Source organism: Loxodonta africana, chromosome 12, assembly GCF_030014295.1.
Source record: "Loxodonta africana isolate mLoxAfr1 chromosome 12, mLoxAfr1.hap2, whole genome shotgun sequence".
Taxonomy (NCBI): domain Eukaryota; kingdom Metazoa; phylum Chordata; class Mammalia; order Proboscidea; family Elephantidae; genus Loxodonta; species Loxodonta africana.
In genome coordinates, this window is record NC_087353.1 from 72,418,411 (window position 1) to 72,434,751 (window position 16,341).

Below are 16,341 nucleotides of genomic sequence, written 5' to 3' on the forward strand. Positions count from 1 at the left end.
TTCGCTCCCACCCAGGAAAGCTGCAAGAACAGCCGGTTCCCCGAAAGGAAAATGCAATAGGTGTCAAGAATAAGACCGCCTTTTCCCAGAAGCTCGTGGCCCGCATGCCCGATTCCGTGCCCCAGGCGTGCGTGGAGCAGTCTGGAGCAACTCGAAGAGCCCCCGAACCTCCCAAGACTCCTCGCGTCCGAGATCGCCGCGTGGCCACGCCGCGCACCGGGAGCTGGGAAAAAGTTTCCAAACGGCGCTGCTCGGCGCTGATTGGCAGAGGCGGACGCGGTTCCGTGGCGCGGCAGCCAATGGGAGCCGCCTGCCGCGAGAGTCGGGGCGGGGGCGGTGGCCCCAGCCCCAGCCGCACCGCCCTTCTCAGGCGCCGCCGGGTCCTTGCCTCCCGAGCCGGGTAAGTGCGGAGCCGTCTTCGGACCAGGTTGTGGCCTCCCAGGGGCCGCCACCTGCCTCCGGGAAACTCTTTTGCCGCGTCCCGGCGTGTGCCCGCGCTCTGCGGACCCATGGCCACCGCCTTGCAGGGACCCAGACGCGCCCCTCACTTAGCGCCTCACTTTCCCTGCCTCCCGCTGGTCCATGGGCGCTAGTCTCGAAAATGGGGCTTCCCTGGCGCCTCCCTTCCTAACTTTGCGCCTTCCCACCCTTTGTCCTTCGCGCCCGGCTCTTCGCCCTTGCCAACTTTTTTCTCCCCCACTCTGCAGCGCTCCCCTCCCTCCTTGACGTCCTCCGTCATTTCGCCTTCTCGACCCAAAACCCACTCTCCGGCTCCGTCCCTCTTTCACTCGGTCCCCTCTCCGCTCAGGCTCCCCTTGTCTCTTTTCTCACTCCATTTTCTGCCCTTCACTCCCCGCCAACCCTTCTTCTCTGCTTGCTCTTACCCCTACCGCCCCCAGGCCCCCTCATTCCTTCGCGTCCTGCGCTGCCTGCTTCCGCACCTACTTCCCACCCTGTTCCATCCCCCGATCAGGCTGCTTTCCAGACACCTTCCTCCTCCCCTGCGCCTCCCTCTCTTCGGCGCCGTGTTTGCAACAGTCCCCTCTGCTTTTCTCAGATCTCAGCTGCAGGACGGTTCAGATTTCCCTGACAGCAGTTTGGGGAAGGATTGGATAAGGCATGAAAAACACTTACTCTACAGTTCGAATGCGGTGGCTGGGCTTACCTGCCTCTCTGAGGTCATGGGAAACTTCGCCATCACCTTAGCACCGCTTTTTGGGAAGCTACACTATCTTCTCCAGTTACCTCTGGTCCCCTGCCTCCTGAGGGCCTGCATGCCCCTGATTTATTTGTCCAGGGTTTGTACCAGGGTGTGCCTGTTTTCTACTTTTAGTCCGAGGCTCCTTTTAACTTCTTTTCTTTAGAAGTGGCCTTTGCAGTGTGTGCTGGGCTGAGTTTTGTCATTTTCGATGCTAGTTTTGTCCGTCAGTGTATTCTGGGATAGGATGGCATTTTAAGACATGGGTAGGGTGCTTTGAAGAGTAATTGGATCTCAGCTATTCCCAGAGTCTCTGGTTAGCTTTCCACCTCCAACCACTTTGGTATCCAACCAGTTTTGAAACTTCAGTCCTCTCTTGGATACCCATGATCCATAACCCCTGAAATCTCAGGGGCCTATGATTTGTATATTTTATCCCTTTTTGGGTGATAGTTCTTTAACCTACCTTATTCCGTTAGGATGTTATTTTTGTTTTGGAAGTGTGTTCTTTTGCCCCAGAACATGTGAGCCAGGGAGATTACACCCCCTTTCTTCACAGGATTATTTCCTAGCATGAGCACTTCTGTTTTCAGAAAGTTTGTGTTGGCAGCTCACCAAGTACTGTAATGTAGACGCTTTTTTCCCCTACCTTTTTCAGCAGTCCGTAGCACTTAGTAGGTGTTTGAGAAATGTTTGTAAAGGGATGGAGGGGGGATCACAGGAAAATTTTTTTCCTTGGCATTTTGCTTCAATAGAATAACATTATTGTGGCTACTGTTTTTCCCCCTCAAGTGTAAGCTTATTAAAATTTCAAAAGCAATGTATGTTTACTATAAAGAACAGTTTATACGGTGGAGAAGTGTGTCAGGTACAAGTTCTCATCTCGTTGCTCGCTTTGTCCCCGTTCTGTTGTGTCCTTCCAGACCGTTTTCTATTTGTGTATACAGCAAGGGAGATAGATTTGTAACCAAAAGGGATAATACCTTACAACTTAGTTTTTTCTTTTCTTAACATATTATGAGTTTTCTTCCATATTAAAGCCAAAAAAACCAAACCCATTGCCATAGGGTCAGTTCCAACTCATAGCACCCTATTGAACAGGGTAGAACAGCCCCATAGGGTTTCCATAGAGTGGCTGGTAGATTGGAACTGCCAGCCTTTTGGTTAGCAGCCAAACTCTTAACCACTGCACCACCAGGGCTCTTCTTCCATGGTAACCCGTTGCCTTTGAGTCTATTCCAACTCAGCGACCCTGTAGGATAGAGTAGAACTGGCCCATAGGATTTCCAAGGAGTGCCTGGTAGATTTGAACTGCTGACTGTTTGGTTAGCAGACATGGTTCTTAACCACTATGCCACCAGGGTTTCTTTTTTTCCATATTAGTAGGTAATAATTGTTCTTTCTCATGACCAGGTGGTTTCCCAATCAGGGGTTTTATCAGTCCTCTGTCGACATTGAGGTCTCTCCAGTTTTCTACTTCAGTGATTGATGCTGCACATCCTTGAGCATGTGTCCTTGCATGCCTGCCAACGTTTTTTTGCTAGGTAGGTCATAGTAGACTTTGAAAGCACAAAGCCAGAAGCCAGACTTGCTGACTCTTGAATTTGCTTCATTGATGTCACTTCTGCAAAATGCAAAGTCCATGTCACGGCGAAGTTGTTGGAGCATGTGCTGACATTTGGCAACTTCTTTCTTGCCTTCCATTTCCCTCAGGCTCTTCCATTTATTTGATTGGGAGGATATGGGGTTGGGGTGGAGAAGGGTGCTGAATTAATTCCTGCTGGGTTATACGTTTGTATTGCTCCTGACCAGCTGTGCTGGCTCTCTTCACCCAGAGGAAAGCTGAAAGAGATTGCTTTGTTTTCTCTAGTGTTTTGAAATTGGAGGCGTGTGTCTCAGGTGTGTTGTTAGATACACTTTCCTGTTAGGTTTTATCATCGTATGTTGTTGGCTGCCCTTGAGTGGTCCCTGACTCATGGTGACCCCATGCATAAGGGGATTGGACGGTAGGGTTTTCCTTGGCTGATTTTTAAAACATGCAAAAGAAAAAAAATATTGAAACATTTTTGTAGGAGGTGTAGATGTAATTTATGCAAAATAGGTACTTTTTGAACCACTTGGTCCCAATTTGTTGTTCTTCCTTGCCTGCTGTAGTAGGTATATTTGAGGTCCTTCACTCCAATTTAGGAAAGCTGCGAGAACAGCCCATCAGATTTGTCCACAGAGCTGCTGGGGCATGATGGCATGAAGGGTGTATTGAGAACACAGGTGAGGAGAACAGATGCCAGTAGGGGCTCTGCAGATAAAATACGTACATGCAGCATCCCTTTTTGAGATAACAAAAACCAAGCCCATTGCCATCGAGTCAGTTCCGACTCATAGCTACCCTACAGGACAGAGTAGAACTGCCCCAGAGGGTTTCCAAGGCTGTAATCTTTATGGGCAGACCCTGATGGTGTAGTGGTTTAGAGCTAAGGCTGCTGACCAAAAGGTCGGCAATTCAGATTTACCAGGCGCTCCTTGGAAACCTGTCGGGCAGCTCTGCTCTGTCCTTTAGGGTTGCTATGTGTCATAACCAACTCGACAGCAATGGGTTTGGTTTTTAATCTTTACAGAAGCAGAGTGCCACATCTTTCTCCCGCTGATCAGCTGGTGGGTTCGAACAGCCGACCTTTCAATTAGCAGACAAGCACTTAACCACTGTGCTGCTAGAGCTTCTTTTTGAGATGGTGTAAAAACTGTACGCTGACCAAGCGATACCTTCCTTTTAAAAGACTGCAAACTAGCGAGTGTGAGCTCCAGTCATTTGGTTTGCAACACTGGGAAGACCTTGGACTTGAATTCGTAGACCCCTGTGTCTTGGGTTCTGGTTTGCCTGTGCTGTTTATTTGCACTGATGAGGGCATACGGTGCTGTGCTTCTAAGAAACTGAGCGATTGCCTTGCCTGCCTGTAGCCCTTACAGTTGAATGGCTTAAAGAGGATAATGTTTGAAAACACTATTAAATGCTCAGCACACAGAAATAGAAGATGATGTTGAAATTCAGTTAGACTGGAAGAAGGGATTGTTTTCAAGTAATCTTGTCTGGTTTCTGAGACAGAGCTGTGCATGCTAGAACTTTTTGAGATATTTTCAAATGGCAGAGGGAAAAATCTTAAATTTTTGAGATTGCTTTTTCTTGACAAACTAAGATACAGCTATTACTTCTTTGCAGCTAGCATATTTTTTTCTCTGCCCCAAGGGCTGTTTTCAAAATGCAAGGGTTTTAGGTTTAAATGTCATGCCTGTGGTTTTTGTCCTTTGGTTGAAGGAGTAAAAGATCGAGCAGGCTGTAAGTCCAGGTCTCTGCTTAGTTTTTTCCCAGTCCCTGAAGCCCAAAACCAGATCTTTCCCCTCAGCCTGGTTGTAATTAGAGCCTCTCCCAAATGGATGCACTTCCAAAAACATCTGATTCATTTCTTTCCTGAGGATTGAGTTTTAAACCTCACTGGTTAAGATAACGGTGTTTTAAGAAACTCTTTCTGAAGGTCGGAGCCCTGGTGGTGCAGTGGTTAAAAGCTACGGCTGCTAACAATAAGGTCTAACAAAAAGATTGGCAGTTGGGATCCACCAGCTAGCTGCTCCTTGGAAACCCTATGGGATAGTTCTTTTCTGTTCCATAGGGCCACTGTGAGTCAAAATTGCCTTGACGGCAATGGGTTTTTTCTAAAGGTTACCTGTCATAAATGTCGGTAGCATGAGGGCTGTTAAACTCCAGTAACCCTACCAGATATTCCCTGTCATGTAAACATGGGAGAGGGGAACTCCTGACATGGTGTCCTCCTCCAACCCTTTCTCATTAACAAGGTATCACTCAGGTGCCAGGGGAGAAGGAGGAGTCACTGTCCTAGCTTTCTCCATTAGTTCTCTCTTATAAGCGTCTTAAAGATTTACAGATATAAACCAACCTTCTGAGGGTCTCTTTCCTCAGGCCCTCCTTCCTGCCCTTCCTTGACCTCACAACCCGTTTTACCTAGTAAACAATCTTTATCTTGCCCTGCTTTCATTTGGAGCCCTGGTGGCACAGTGGTTAAGAGCTCAGCTGCTAACCAAAAGGTCGGCAGTTCGAATCCACTGTCCACTCCTTTGAAACTCAACAGGGCAGTTCTACGCTGTCCTATAGGGTCTCTGTGAGTTGGACTCGACTGCAGTGGGTTTGGTTTTCATTTACTCAAGCCTTTGGGGACAGTAGTGGTTCAGTGGAAGAATTCTTGGCCTTTCCTGTGGGAGACCTGGGTTCGATTCCCGGCCAATGCACCTTATGCTCACCTACCACCTGTCAGTGGAGGCTTGCTTGCATGTTGCTATGATGCCGAACAAGTTTCAGTGGAGCTTCCAGGTTAAGATTAACTAGGAAGGAAGGCCTGATGATCTACTTCTGAAAATCAGCCAGTGAATACTCTGTGGGCCACAACAGTCTGCTCCGCAACTGATCATGAGAATGGTGCAGGACCAGGCGATGTTTTCTTTCCGTTGTGCATGGGGCCGCCATGAGTTGGGGGCTGACTTGATTGTGGCTAACAATAACAACAGGCGCTTACTGAGTGCTTTTTTTATGCCAAGTACTGTTCTAGGTATTAGGGATGAAAGAGATAAGACAGAGAAGGTCCCTCTACCCAGAAACTTACGTTCCAGTGGGGAAGATAAAAACAAAACTCATAAAGTGGTGAAATAGTATGAAGTTCTTTGAATAAAACACAACAGTTTTAATGTGATAACGAAGGGCTGGCGAGGGTATTAGATAGGATATTCAAATAAGATCTCTTTGGGGAAGACATCTCAGCTGAGATCTGAGTGGCAGGAGACCTGCTGGGCAAAGATCTGGAGAAAGAGCATTCCAGGCAGAGACGACAGCAAGTGCAAAGGCCCTGAGGTAGGAGCAAGCTTAGTGTGTTCACGAAACAACAAAGGCAGTGTGGCTGCAGCATAAGCAAGTGAGGGACAGCAGGGTAGGAAATGTTTGGAGAAGTAGGCAGGGGACTGATTATGTAGGATCTTGTACATGATCTTTTCCCAAACCTCCGGAGAAGTCAGCCTACATGTATCATTCCCAATTCCTCATCCTATGTACACTGACTGCCTCCCATCCCACATGGTTGAGACTGTCCTCAATAGGTTCACCAATGTCTTAATGGCCACATAGTGCTTGTTAACAGTTGCATGGGCCCTGGGGTCCTGACACTATAGAAATGGGTCTGGTGACTCATTAGAGCTTATGGCTTGATCAGGGGGTACTAGGCCTAGGTGTCCCCCTGCCCCTCACTGTGTTCATTACTACTGTTGACACTCTAGGTACTCTGCCCTTTACTTTCACCGAACAAGATCATTCACTCCGTATTAGGATTTTCTTGTGGAAGAAATCCAACTTTAACTGGTGTAACCAAGAAAGAGAATTGATTAGCTCTTATAGTCTTAAAACAGCTCCCAGATCTAGGGGATGGTGCCAGGTCCATTTGAACCCCAGGGAATAAGAGTAGGGTGGGGTCCCCTAAGGGAGTATTGGGGTGCTATTACAGAAGATAGAAGAATGAATGCTAGACAAGAAAAATCAACAAATCAACAGCTAGAAAGCGTCTCTGCTTTGATAAAACTTTCAGTGAAACTGTTCCCCAGAATGGACAAGTGGATGGTGAAATGGCATATTTTCTCAGAATTAGAGAAGGGAGAAAAATTAGGAGAGAAAATGTGAATACAGGTACTAACAAATGTTGCGCTACCAAGTGCTGAGCTTAGTAGGTGGTGCTGGTTGTTAGTTGCCTTGAGTGGCTTCCCGCTCAAGGCAACTCTCTATCAGTGATCCGGAAGTGGGTGATTGTGTCTGTGTTGACACTAATGTTTTTGTCCTAGTTTGCATTTTTAACCAAAAATACAACTTCTTAAAAACTGTTGGTTACATCTTGCGAAGTGATGTGTTACGGTCATTTTTTAGTCCTCATGGATATGCACAGACTGCAGGCTCCTTTGAGGAGAGGGAAGGACCCTGGCGATGTCTCATTTGGGTCCTATGAGTCAGAATCAACTTGATAACAATGGGTATAATGACCTTTTGACAGGCGCAGAACCTCAAAAAAAGAAAACTCAGAAAATGAGTTATTACATCCAGATAGTATCTATCTGCAGGGAGTCTACAAACTATTAGCCCAGCTGTTAATAGAAATTTGCTTCCCTAACCTCTGCTCTGCAACATCTCAAAGGCCACAGCAGCCCAAGGCCCTTACAACCTACCCTCTGGCTACTGCCTGATCTGTCCCTTCTCTTCTCACACTGAGTTCTCCAAAATTCTATCTACTTCTTCTTCCTCACTTCCCAGTTACACCTCCACCCAGGTTATTTCTCCCCTCCGCTTTTGAAAAGATGCTTGTTCAGATCACCAAACCAAAACCCAAACCCATTGACATGGAGTCATTTCTCACTCATACCAACCCTACAGAACAGGATAGAACTGCCCCATAGGATTTCCAAGGCTGTCATCTTTACAGAAGCAGACTGCCACATCTTTCTCCCTTGGAGCTGCTGGTGGGTTGAAACTGCCAAGCTTTCAGTTAGCAGCCAAGCTCTTAACCATGTGCCACCAGGGCTTTTCTCAGATCACCAGTGACCAACATTTCCCCAAGTCTCATGGATATTTTCCAGTCCTTATCTTACCAGTTTATCAGTTGCATCTGTCTCCTGGAAGCTCCCAGAGGAGTTTACTCTTCCTGGTTCTCATCTCTCTCACTCTCTTTCTTCTTTGCTCCTTTCATTGCTGTCTTTCTCTGCCCACCTTTCAAATATTGGCATTCCTCACAGTTCCTTAAATTAGTTTTCTTTTGATTCTCAAATGTTCCATCACTAAACTTAGGACTCCCAAATTTGTATTGCTAGACAAGACTTCACCCGGGAGTTTCAGATCAAATATTGCATCTGGAAGTGCCATCGGCATGTCACACTAAAAATGTCCAAAACTGGGTTCATTATCTTCGCCTCGTTGGCTTCCTTCTGGTATTCTTCAGCCCTGGTGATGGGGATGGTGGTGGCACCCAGTGACCTAAACTACAAACCCAGGAGATGCCCTTGCTTCTTTTTTGTCCTTCTGCCCCGAAATGTAATATGTCACCAAATTCTGGTAGTTTTGTCTCCTAAATACTCTTGGAATCCATTTCTCCTGCGTCCATCCTCATTCCCACTTGCTAATTCAGGCCACTTTTCCTTCCTTCATTGGATTACTGCAAAAGCCTTAAGCCTTGTCCCTCCCCTGCCCAGCCAGGGCTTCCAGGGTGAACTACGGCAGCAGAGCCCAGCGTGTCACGCTCCTCAAAATTTTCCAATGGCTCCCCATTGCTGCATAGTTCCTCAGTGTGTCAGACAGGCCCTCGTTGATTTAGCCCCTCTGTTTTAACCTGGTCAGCCTTGTCTCTTTCCCCTCCCCTCCTCAACTTTAAACCCAGGCATGCCAGGCTCCCCCTACAAGCCTGACTGCTGTCCTTTCTCCCTCTGCCTAGCATTCTCTTTCCCCACCTTTCACCTGCCTGAGCCTTCACATTCATTAGGCTGCAGCTCAGGCATCCCTCTCATCTAGGAAATCTTCCTTGACTTTTAGGTTGAGCTCAGAAAACCAAAAACCAACCTATTGCTGTTGAGCCAATTCTGACTCTTGGCCACCCCATGTGTACAGAGTCAAATCGCACTCCATAGGGTTTTCAAGGCTGCGACCTTTCAGAAGCAGGCCGCCTGGCTTTTCTTTTGAAGCACCTCTAGGTGAGTTCGAACAGCAAAGCTTTCGGTTAGTAGTCCAGTGCTTAACCATTTGTACCATGCAGGGACTCACATAGGTTGAGTTCAGGACTGCTTGGTACCCCATGAGGTGATGGAAATGTTTACTTTCATTGTTGTCATGGTTTCTCAGGTGTGTACATATGCTAAACCTCGTCAAGTTGTACGTTCTAAATATGTGCAGTTTACTGTATGTCAGCCTCCTGTGCGTATTCCTGTCGCTGCACTCACCATGTAGTTTTATAATAATTCGCACTGTTATTCATATCTCCCCCACCAGTCTGAGAGCTCACTTGCAGGGAGGAAGAACCTTGGAGATATCTTACTTGGATCCCTGGGCTTTATGGTAGTTGCTCAATAAGCATTTGTGGAGTGGTGTGTACAGAAGCTTTGATATTGATCCATGGGTTGTAACAGGTGGTGGGCTGTGTTTTGTTTGGGTTTGGTTTTAGCTTTTTGGCAATGTTTTATCATTTAATCTAGCATAAAATTTGGGGATTTTTTTTTTTTTCCATTAAAGATCAACTATGTAGCATAGTAGTTAAGCGCTCAGCTGCTAACTGAAAGGTCAGCAGTTTGAACCCACCAGCCGCTCTGCTGGAGAAAGATGTAGCAGTCTGTTACCAGAAAGTTTACAGCCTTGGAAACTCTATAGGGTAGTTCTACACTGTCCTCTAGGGTCACTATGATTTGGAATTGGCTCGACAGCAACAGGTTTTTTGGGTAATAATTTTAAAATCTCTTCTCCTAGACACCATGCCACAGGAACAGTAGATCTCTTCCCTGTTTCACAATGGAGGACTCCGGAAAGAAGACTTTCAGCTCTGAGGAGGAAGAAGCTAACTACTGGAAAGATCTGGCTATGACCTACAAGCAGAGGTCAGTTCTCCAAAGTTCACTCTGCCTTTTCTTCCTGTAATGATAGCAGCAGCCGTTAACCTGGGCACTGTGCAGGGCTTAACATACGGTCTCAGTTAATCTCACAACCTCCCATGAAGAAACTGTTATCACCCCATTTTACAGATGAGGAAACCGTGCCCAAGGTCACAAAGCCGGAAAGTGGCAGAGCTGGAATTTGAACTCCAAAGCCTGTGCTCCTAGCCATGGTGCTATGCTGCCTCCCATCTTATTTTCCGGTAGGGTTTTGTCAGTTCCCAGATTCCATATCTGGTCAGTCCTTAGTGTACGGGGAAAGAACTTCTCCCTGTGCCTAGCAAGACAAATGGTGCTGGAACGGAACAACTGCAGCTGGTGTGTCAGTGCCCATACCTGGGAGTAGTGGGTTTGTGTATTCAGCATTGTTTCCTTTGATCTCTCATGGACTCTGTAATCTCTACAGGAAGGTCTTATGCCAGTCCTTCTAATTGCTTTATATTTAGTCTGACTTACAGATAATTAGTATTTTTTAAAAAACGACCCTTGAATTATTATTTATTTTCGGGGGAAAAAATCAGGTTATTTTTATCTTGAAAAGAAAGGTAAGTTGGGGTGGTCTGTCAATAGTCTAGATGAATATTGTGGTATATTTATACAGTTGAATTCTGTACAGCAATAAAATGAATTGAGTAGCATGGCCGGATCTCAGAAAACAATGTCGAGTGAAAGAAACCAGATATGAGAAGAATATATAGAATATGATTGCATTGATCTAAATTCCAAAGTGACAAAGGATCAATAGACTGCAACTACCACAACCTCCACCAGACTGAGTCCAGTATAGCTAGTTAGTGCCTGGCTACCACCACTGACTGCTTTGGTCGGGATCACAATAGAGGGTCCTGGACAGAGCTGGAGAAAATTCTAACTCACAAAAAAGACCAGACTTACTGGCCTGACAGAGACTGGAGAAACCCCGAGAGTATGGCCCCCAGACACCCCTTTAGCTCAGTAATGAAGTCACTTCTGAGATTCACCCTTTAGCCAAAGATTGGACAAGCCCATAAAATAAAACGAGACTAAAGGGGCACACCAGCCCAGGGACAAGGACTAGAAGGCAGGAGGGGACAGGAAAGCTGGTAACAGGGAACCCAGGATTGAGAAGGGAGAATGTTGACATGTTGTGGGATCGTTAACCAATATCATGAAACATTGTGTGTACCAACTGTTTAATGAGAATCTAGTTTGTTTGTAAACCTTCATCTAAAGTAAATAAAAAAAAAATCGCAAAATAAGCAAAACTCAGCCATGTTGTTCAGGGATGTGCACAGACTTAGTAAAACTGAAGAAGGAAAAAAAACAAACTGAGGAGATGATTGTCTCCAAAGTCAGGACGAAGGTCATCTCTGGTGTGGGGAGGGGTTGTTAGCAGGGACTGGCTCAAAAAATGACCCTTGGATTTTAAGGATCGACAAACTAAAAATGGTTTCTGTATACTTTTCTTGTCATTTCATTTAAGCGAGGTCATGTAGTATTTGTCCCTTTGTGATTGACTTATTCCACTCAGCGTAATGTCTTTGAGATTCATCCATGTTTTAGCATGTATCTGGACTTCATTTGTTTTGGTTTTTTCATGGCTGAGTTGTATTCCCTTTTTTTAGAAGAACATAATCCATTCAACAATTTCTACATGTACATTTCAATGACATTGGTTACATTCTACTTAAAAAAAAAACTAGAAACAAAGGCTTGGGATGGGGTGGCAGATTCTCGTGATATAATAAGTGAACATTTAGATTATTTCTGGAGATTTAATTATAAATAGGGAGTTCTGGGATGGTGCAAATGATTATGCACTTGGCTGCTAGCCAAAAAGATTGGAGGTCCAAGTCCACCCAGAGGTACCTTGAAAGAAAGTCCTGGCAATCTGCTTTTGGAAAATCAGCGATTGAAAACCCTATAGAGCACAGTTTTACTCTAACACACGTTGGGTTGCCATAAGTTGGAATCAACGGCAACTGGTTTTTTACTAATAAATAAATCTGCAGAGGATGCAAAATCCAAAGTGTGTTTAGTACATATTGGGCTCAAAAAGTATATGTTGAATGAATAAATGAATAGTGAATCAGCTAAGAAATGGCTTTGGAGTCAGGCAAAACTGGGGTTAGGTCCCAACTCTTCTTCCTACTGCTTGTGTGACCTTTAGACAAGTCAGTCGTCTTGCCTAAGCCTCATCTTCTCATCTGTAAAATGGCGATGATAGCTTCAGCCTGGTAGTTGAATGAAGAGATGATTCACATTAGAGGCACGTTACCCAGCACACCTAAGCGCTCAGTAAATGATTTTATGTTTGGGAATTCTGCTGTAGGGCAGAGAATACTCAAGAAGAACTGCGAGAATTCCAAGAGGGAAGCAGAGAGTATGAAGCTGAATTGGAGACACAGCTGCAACAAATCGAAACCAGAAACAGGGACCTCCTGTCAGAAAATAACCGCCTCCGCATGGAGCTAGAAACTATCAAGGTGAGGGGACACAAGGCAGTGGACTCAGTCGGAGACAGGCTTCCGTCGTGGACGTGCACTGTGGGGTTGGACAGAGCTCTGCAGAGGAAGGCATTATGCTGCTGGGCTCACTCCCACCTGCAGGGTGATGGGTGGAGGTGGGAGCTGGGCTCATGAGAAGGAAGTCACGCACGTGTCCCTGCAGCCTTGGTTTGTCTGTGACAGTTCCACAAGACAAGTGGAAGGCAAGCATTTTCAGAGTATGGAATGTCACTAGAATTGTTGATAGTTGTAATGTCCAGAGTTACTCTGCCTTGTATGGTTGCCCCTAGTCACGTGTGGCTTTTTAAACTGAAATTTAATTAAAATTAAATTAAAAGTTTTGTTCCTCAGTTGCAGTAGCCATGTTTTAGGTGCTCAGTAGCCACATGTGGCTAGTGGGTATCATCATGGGACAGGGGCTATAGAAAAAAACATTTCCATTATTGCAGGAAGTGCCGTCGGACAGTGCTGGTCTAGAGCCGGTTTCTCAACATTTATTCACATTTGTGGTTGGTGCATTCGTCACTTAGAGGGCCATTTTGTGCATTATAAGATGTTTGATAGCATCCCTAGCTTCTACCCACTAGATGCCAATAGCACCCCATATCCCAGTTCTGGCAACCAGAAATGCTTCCAGACATTGTCAAGTTATCTGGAGAACCACTGCTCTGAAGGTAAAGCCTGGGCCTTTTGTACACTCTCTAAGGTTTAGCAGCTGATCACTGAGCAACACTGCACACTAGAGAACATGGCTCTCAGCCTTGCTCCTGCTAGGAGCACCTGGCCAGCTTCAGGACCATCAGATGTGTCTGAGTCTCCCCTCCCCCATTCTGATTCTCAGGAAGTCTGGGTGGGGCCCTGGCACAGTCCGAATGTCTCTTTTTTATTTTTCAAACAAAGCTCCCGGGTGACTTTTGATGTGCAGCTGGGGGAAAGAGCCAGGGCCCTACAGTGTGTCCCTGGGGCTGGGTGTGGCAGAAATGCTACAGGAGCCGTGGGAAGACAGACCTAAAACAACATAATAGGAAATGGGGCTAAATTACATACCTGAGTCCTTCAGAGAGAGCGAGCTGCCTGGCTTGGGGAAGGCTTCATGGAGGAGATGGAGGGGACTGGAGCTGGTGTGTAAAAGTGAGGGGGGTGTATGTGAGGGGGGAGCAGCAGTTCGGTGCATGAGATTGAAGAATTAATTTGGACCGGTCTCAGACATGGACAGGAAAGAGTGCTCAGTGGACCTTGGGAGCCGGGTTTCACTAATGCACGGGAAGACGTGGGACCAGCAGAAGAATTGAGGATTGGGAGGTGGAGAGGGGCAAAGAAAAACCTGGAAAGCCAAACAGTGGCTTTCAGACCTGATGCTGTAGACCAGCATTTACAAACTGACCATCCACAGGTCATTCTGGCCCGTAGACCTTATTTGCCTGGTCTGTAGTAGATTTTCTTTTCCACATTTTATTATGAGAGTTTTCAAACACACAGTAGAGTTTTACCGTGAATGCCTGTATATCCACCCCTCGGCTTCATCATTACTGTACTTATATTTTTTTTATATGTCTATCCATCCTTCAATCCATCATTCTTTCTGGATGCATTTCAAAATAAATGTGTGTGTTGCTGTTATTGTTAGCTGCTGTTGAGACATCTGTATAAAACCAAAAACCAAACCCACTCCCGTCGAGTCGATTCTGACTCATAGGAACCCTATAGGACAGAGTAGAATTGCCCCACAGAGTTTCCGAGGAGTGCCTGGTGAATTTGAACTGCCTGCCTCTTGGTTAGCAGCTGTAGCACTTAACCACTATGCCTCCAGGGTTTCCAGACATCTGTATAATCCCCTTAAATACTTCAGCCTAAGTAAGTAAAGTGAAATTTTTTTTTTCCTACTTACTTCAGCCTACCTGTCCTTAGTGCACTGGTTAGTTTTTTCTTTTGATAGTAAAATTTACACCTTTAGGTGTTTTTTTTAATTAATATTTAGTATCAACATTTAAAAGTCATGAGGTTTCCTGTAAAAATCTGCATTTCTGACTTCCCTTGAGAATTGGAAGAGCTGGCCCCACCAGACAGCAGTCTTCCTCAGCAACGCTATGTTGCGTAGTGATTGCTTAGAGCACATGTCCTTTCGTTTGCCACAGCCCCCACTGGCCCCACCCTCCTTCACCTCCCTGACATTGTGGCTGCTGACAGCCCCTTGCTGTACTTATCCTAAGACCTGGCCGGCTTCACTCATCTTGCCAGCCTGACCCCCGCAGGCACTAGAATTTGACCCTGCATTTTATGGGCCATGAGAAATCCTAGGTCCCAAATTGAGAGGACTCAGTGATGGAAAGCTGTGTGGAAGGAAGGTTAGTGGTGTGAATGACAGCTTGGAGTGGATAGGACGCCCTTAATAGATGCTGAATAAGTGTCAGGCAATTACTAAGTAATTAACTGCTTCAAGCTTGAACCCTAAAGAAGACCTCCATTACAGCCATATGACAGATGTGTGCAGCCCAGAGCAAAGAGCAGGGGGGAAGAAATATCTTGGAACGAAGAGTATACTGCCACCAGCACATATTTGTCAGTCACCTAAGAGGAATGTGTTCAGCTGAAATAGACTTCATGACAACTGGCCTATTCATCACCAGTTGAATAAGAAAGCTTGTAAGGAATCAAACAGAGCATCTATTGATGCTTCCGTCAGCTGACAGCTTAGTATAATTAGCCCCAAATGAAAGCACAACATTTCAGCAACAGCTTTTCATGTCCCCAAGTTGAAAGGGGATCATTTGAGTCCATGTGCAGGCCAAGAAGCCCGTTAACTGCATCCTCTTGGAACCTGCATTTAAATTTAGGTTGATGGTCTAGGAGCCTGTACTCTGTTTTATTTGGAGATGCCCCCAAATCAAGGGTGCAAGGTGATGACAGCCACACCTGGGAGTTTGCTGTGCAGCCGGCCTGGCTGGTCGGCCCCTGCTTTCCCTAGTGGAGATGCTCTGCTCACAGCCAGGAGACTAAGTGCCAGCAGGGACCCAGCAGCCTGGGGGTGTGGGATGGCCTCCTGTACTCACCATGTCAGTAATCCGCTTGTTCTTGAATGCTCTTTCACGATGGCTGTCACCACGCCTCTCTGGCCTAGCCACCATGACATCACCCCAGTGCATCCAGACTGTTTGTAGCAACAGCTTTGTTTACATGGTGCAGGAAAGAAGAGGTTGCCTTTTTTTTTTTTTAAACTTTCAAATTATACCCTCAGCCTTTCCTGTGGGAAGTGAGTTTTCTTTTGCATTTGTAGACTCTAGGAAAGGTGTTTGATGAAGCAAAGTAATTTGAAAGAAGAGCAGGAGCAGAATCGAGAGACTGTATTTCCAATACCTATGTGGCCTGAATGGGAATGGTTTTGGGACAGGTTAGCATAATTGCTTTAAGAGCGCGGGCTCAGGTGGCTGGGGTTTGATCTTAGTTGAGTCATTTGCTAGCAGTTCACTTTGGACTCACTGAGCAACCTAGCCTAGTTTCCACATCTCTGAAGAGGAATTAAATGAGATTACAGATGTAGTGGCATTTAGCTCGGAGGCAGGCACAGAGTAAGCATTCGGTAAATGTTAGCTGCAACAGTTGGGCAACCACAAATTGTTGAGAAGCCATCGGGATTATTCCTGGCCTTTGGAAAGTACTATTCAAATTACACTAAGTTTCCTTCGGTAATAAGTTTCTTCCCCCGTTTTTTTTTTTTTTAAATAACCCAGAGGTCAAAAAGTTCCTTATAAATCCCCTGTGTTGTGAGGGACTATCCTGAATCAAAAACAGCAGCTGTCAAACTGAGCACGTGAGGTACAAGCAACCAAAGTCTTTGTAACTCAGTGATAATCGTGTGCAGTCCATCATTACTGCCGTCACTGATGAGGCCTAGAGAGACATATGTGGCTTTCCTTGGCTGGATTCTTGCTGCAA

General features: G+C 45.9%; 1 protein-coding gene across 5 annotated transcripts in view; it reads left to right on the top strand.

Moving 5' to 3' along the window:
* The first annotated feature begins 337 nt into the window (after positions 1-337).
* The window catches only part of NDE1 (nudE neurodevelopment protein 1), a 39,309-nt gene continuing 23,305 nt past the window's right edge, over positions 338-16,341 (top strand). For 4 of the 5 annotated variants that reach the window (XM_003421882.4, XM_064295630.1, XM_023540909.2 and 1 more), the window contains exons 1-3: positions 338-400; positions 9,741-9,868; positions 12,234-12,387. In XM_003421882.4, coding sequence (XP_003421930.2) covers positions 9,783-9,868; positions 12,234-12,387 — 240 coding nt within the window. In that variant the 5' untranslated portion in view covers positions 338-400; positions 9,741-9,782. Of the gene's footprint in view, positions 401-2,611; positions 2,743-9,740; positions 9,869-12,233; positions 12,388-16,341 lie in introns of those variants that run through there. The other variant, XM_010601229.3, reaches the window with a different exon arrangement.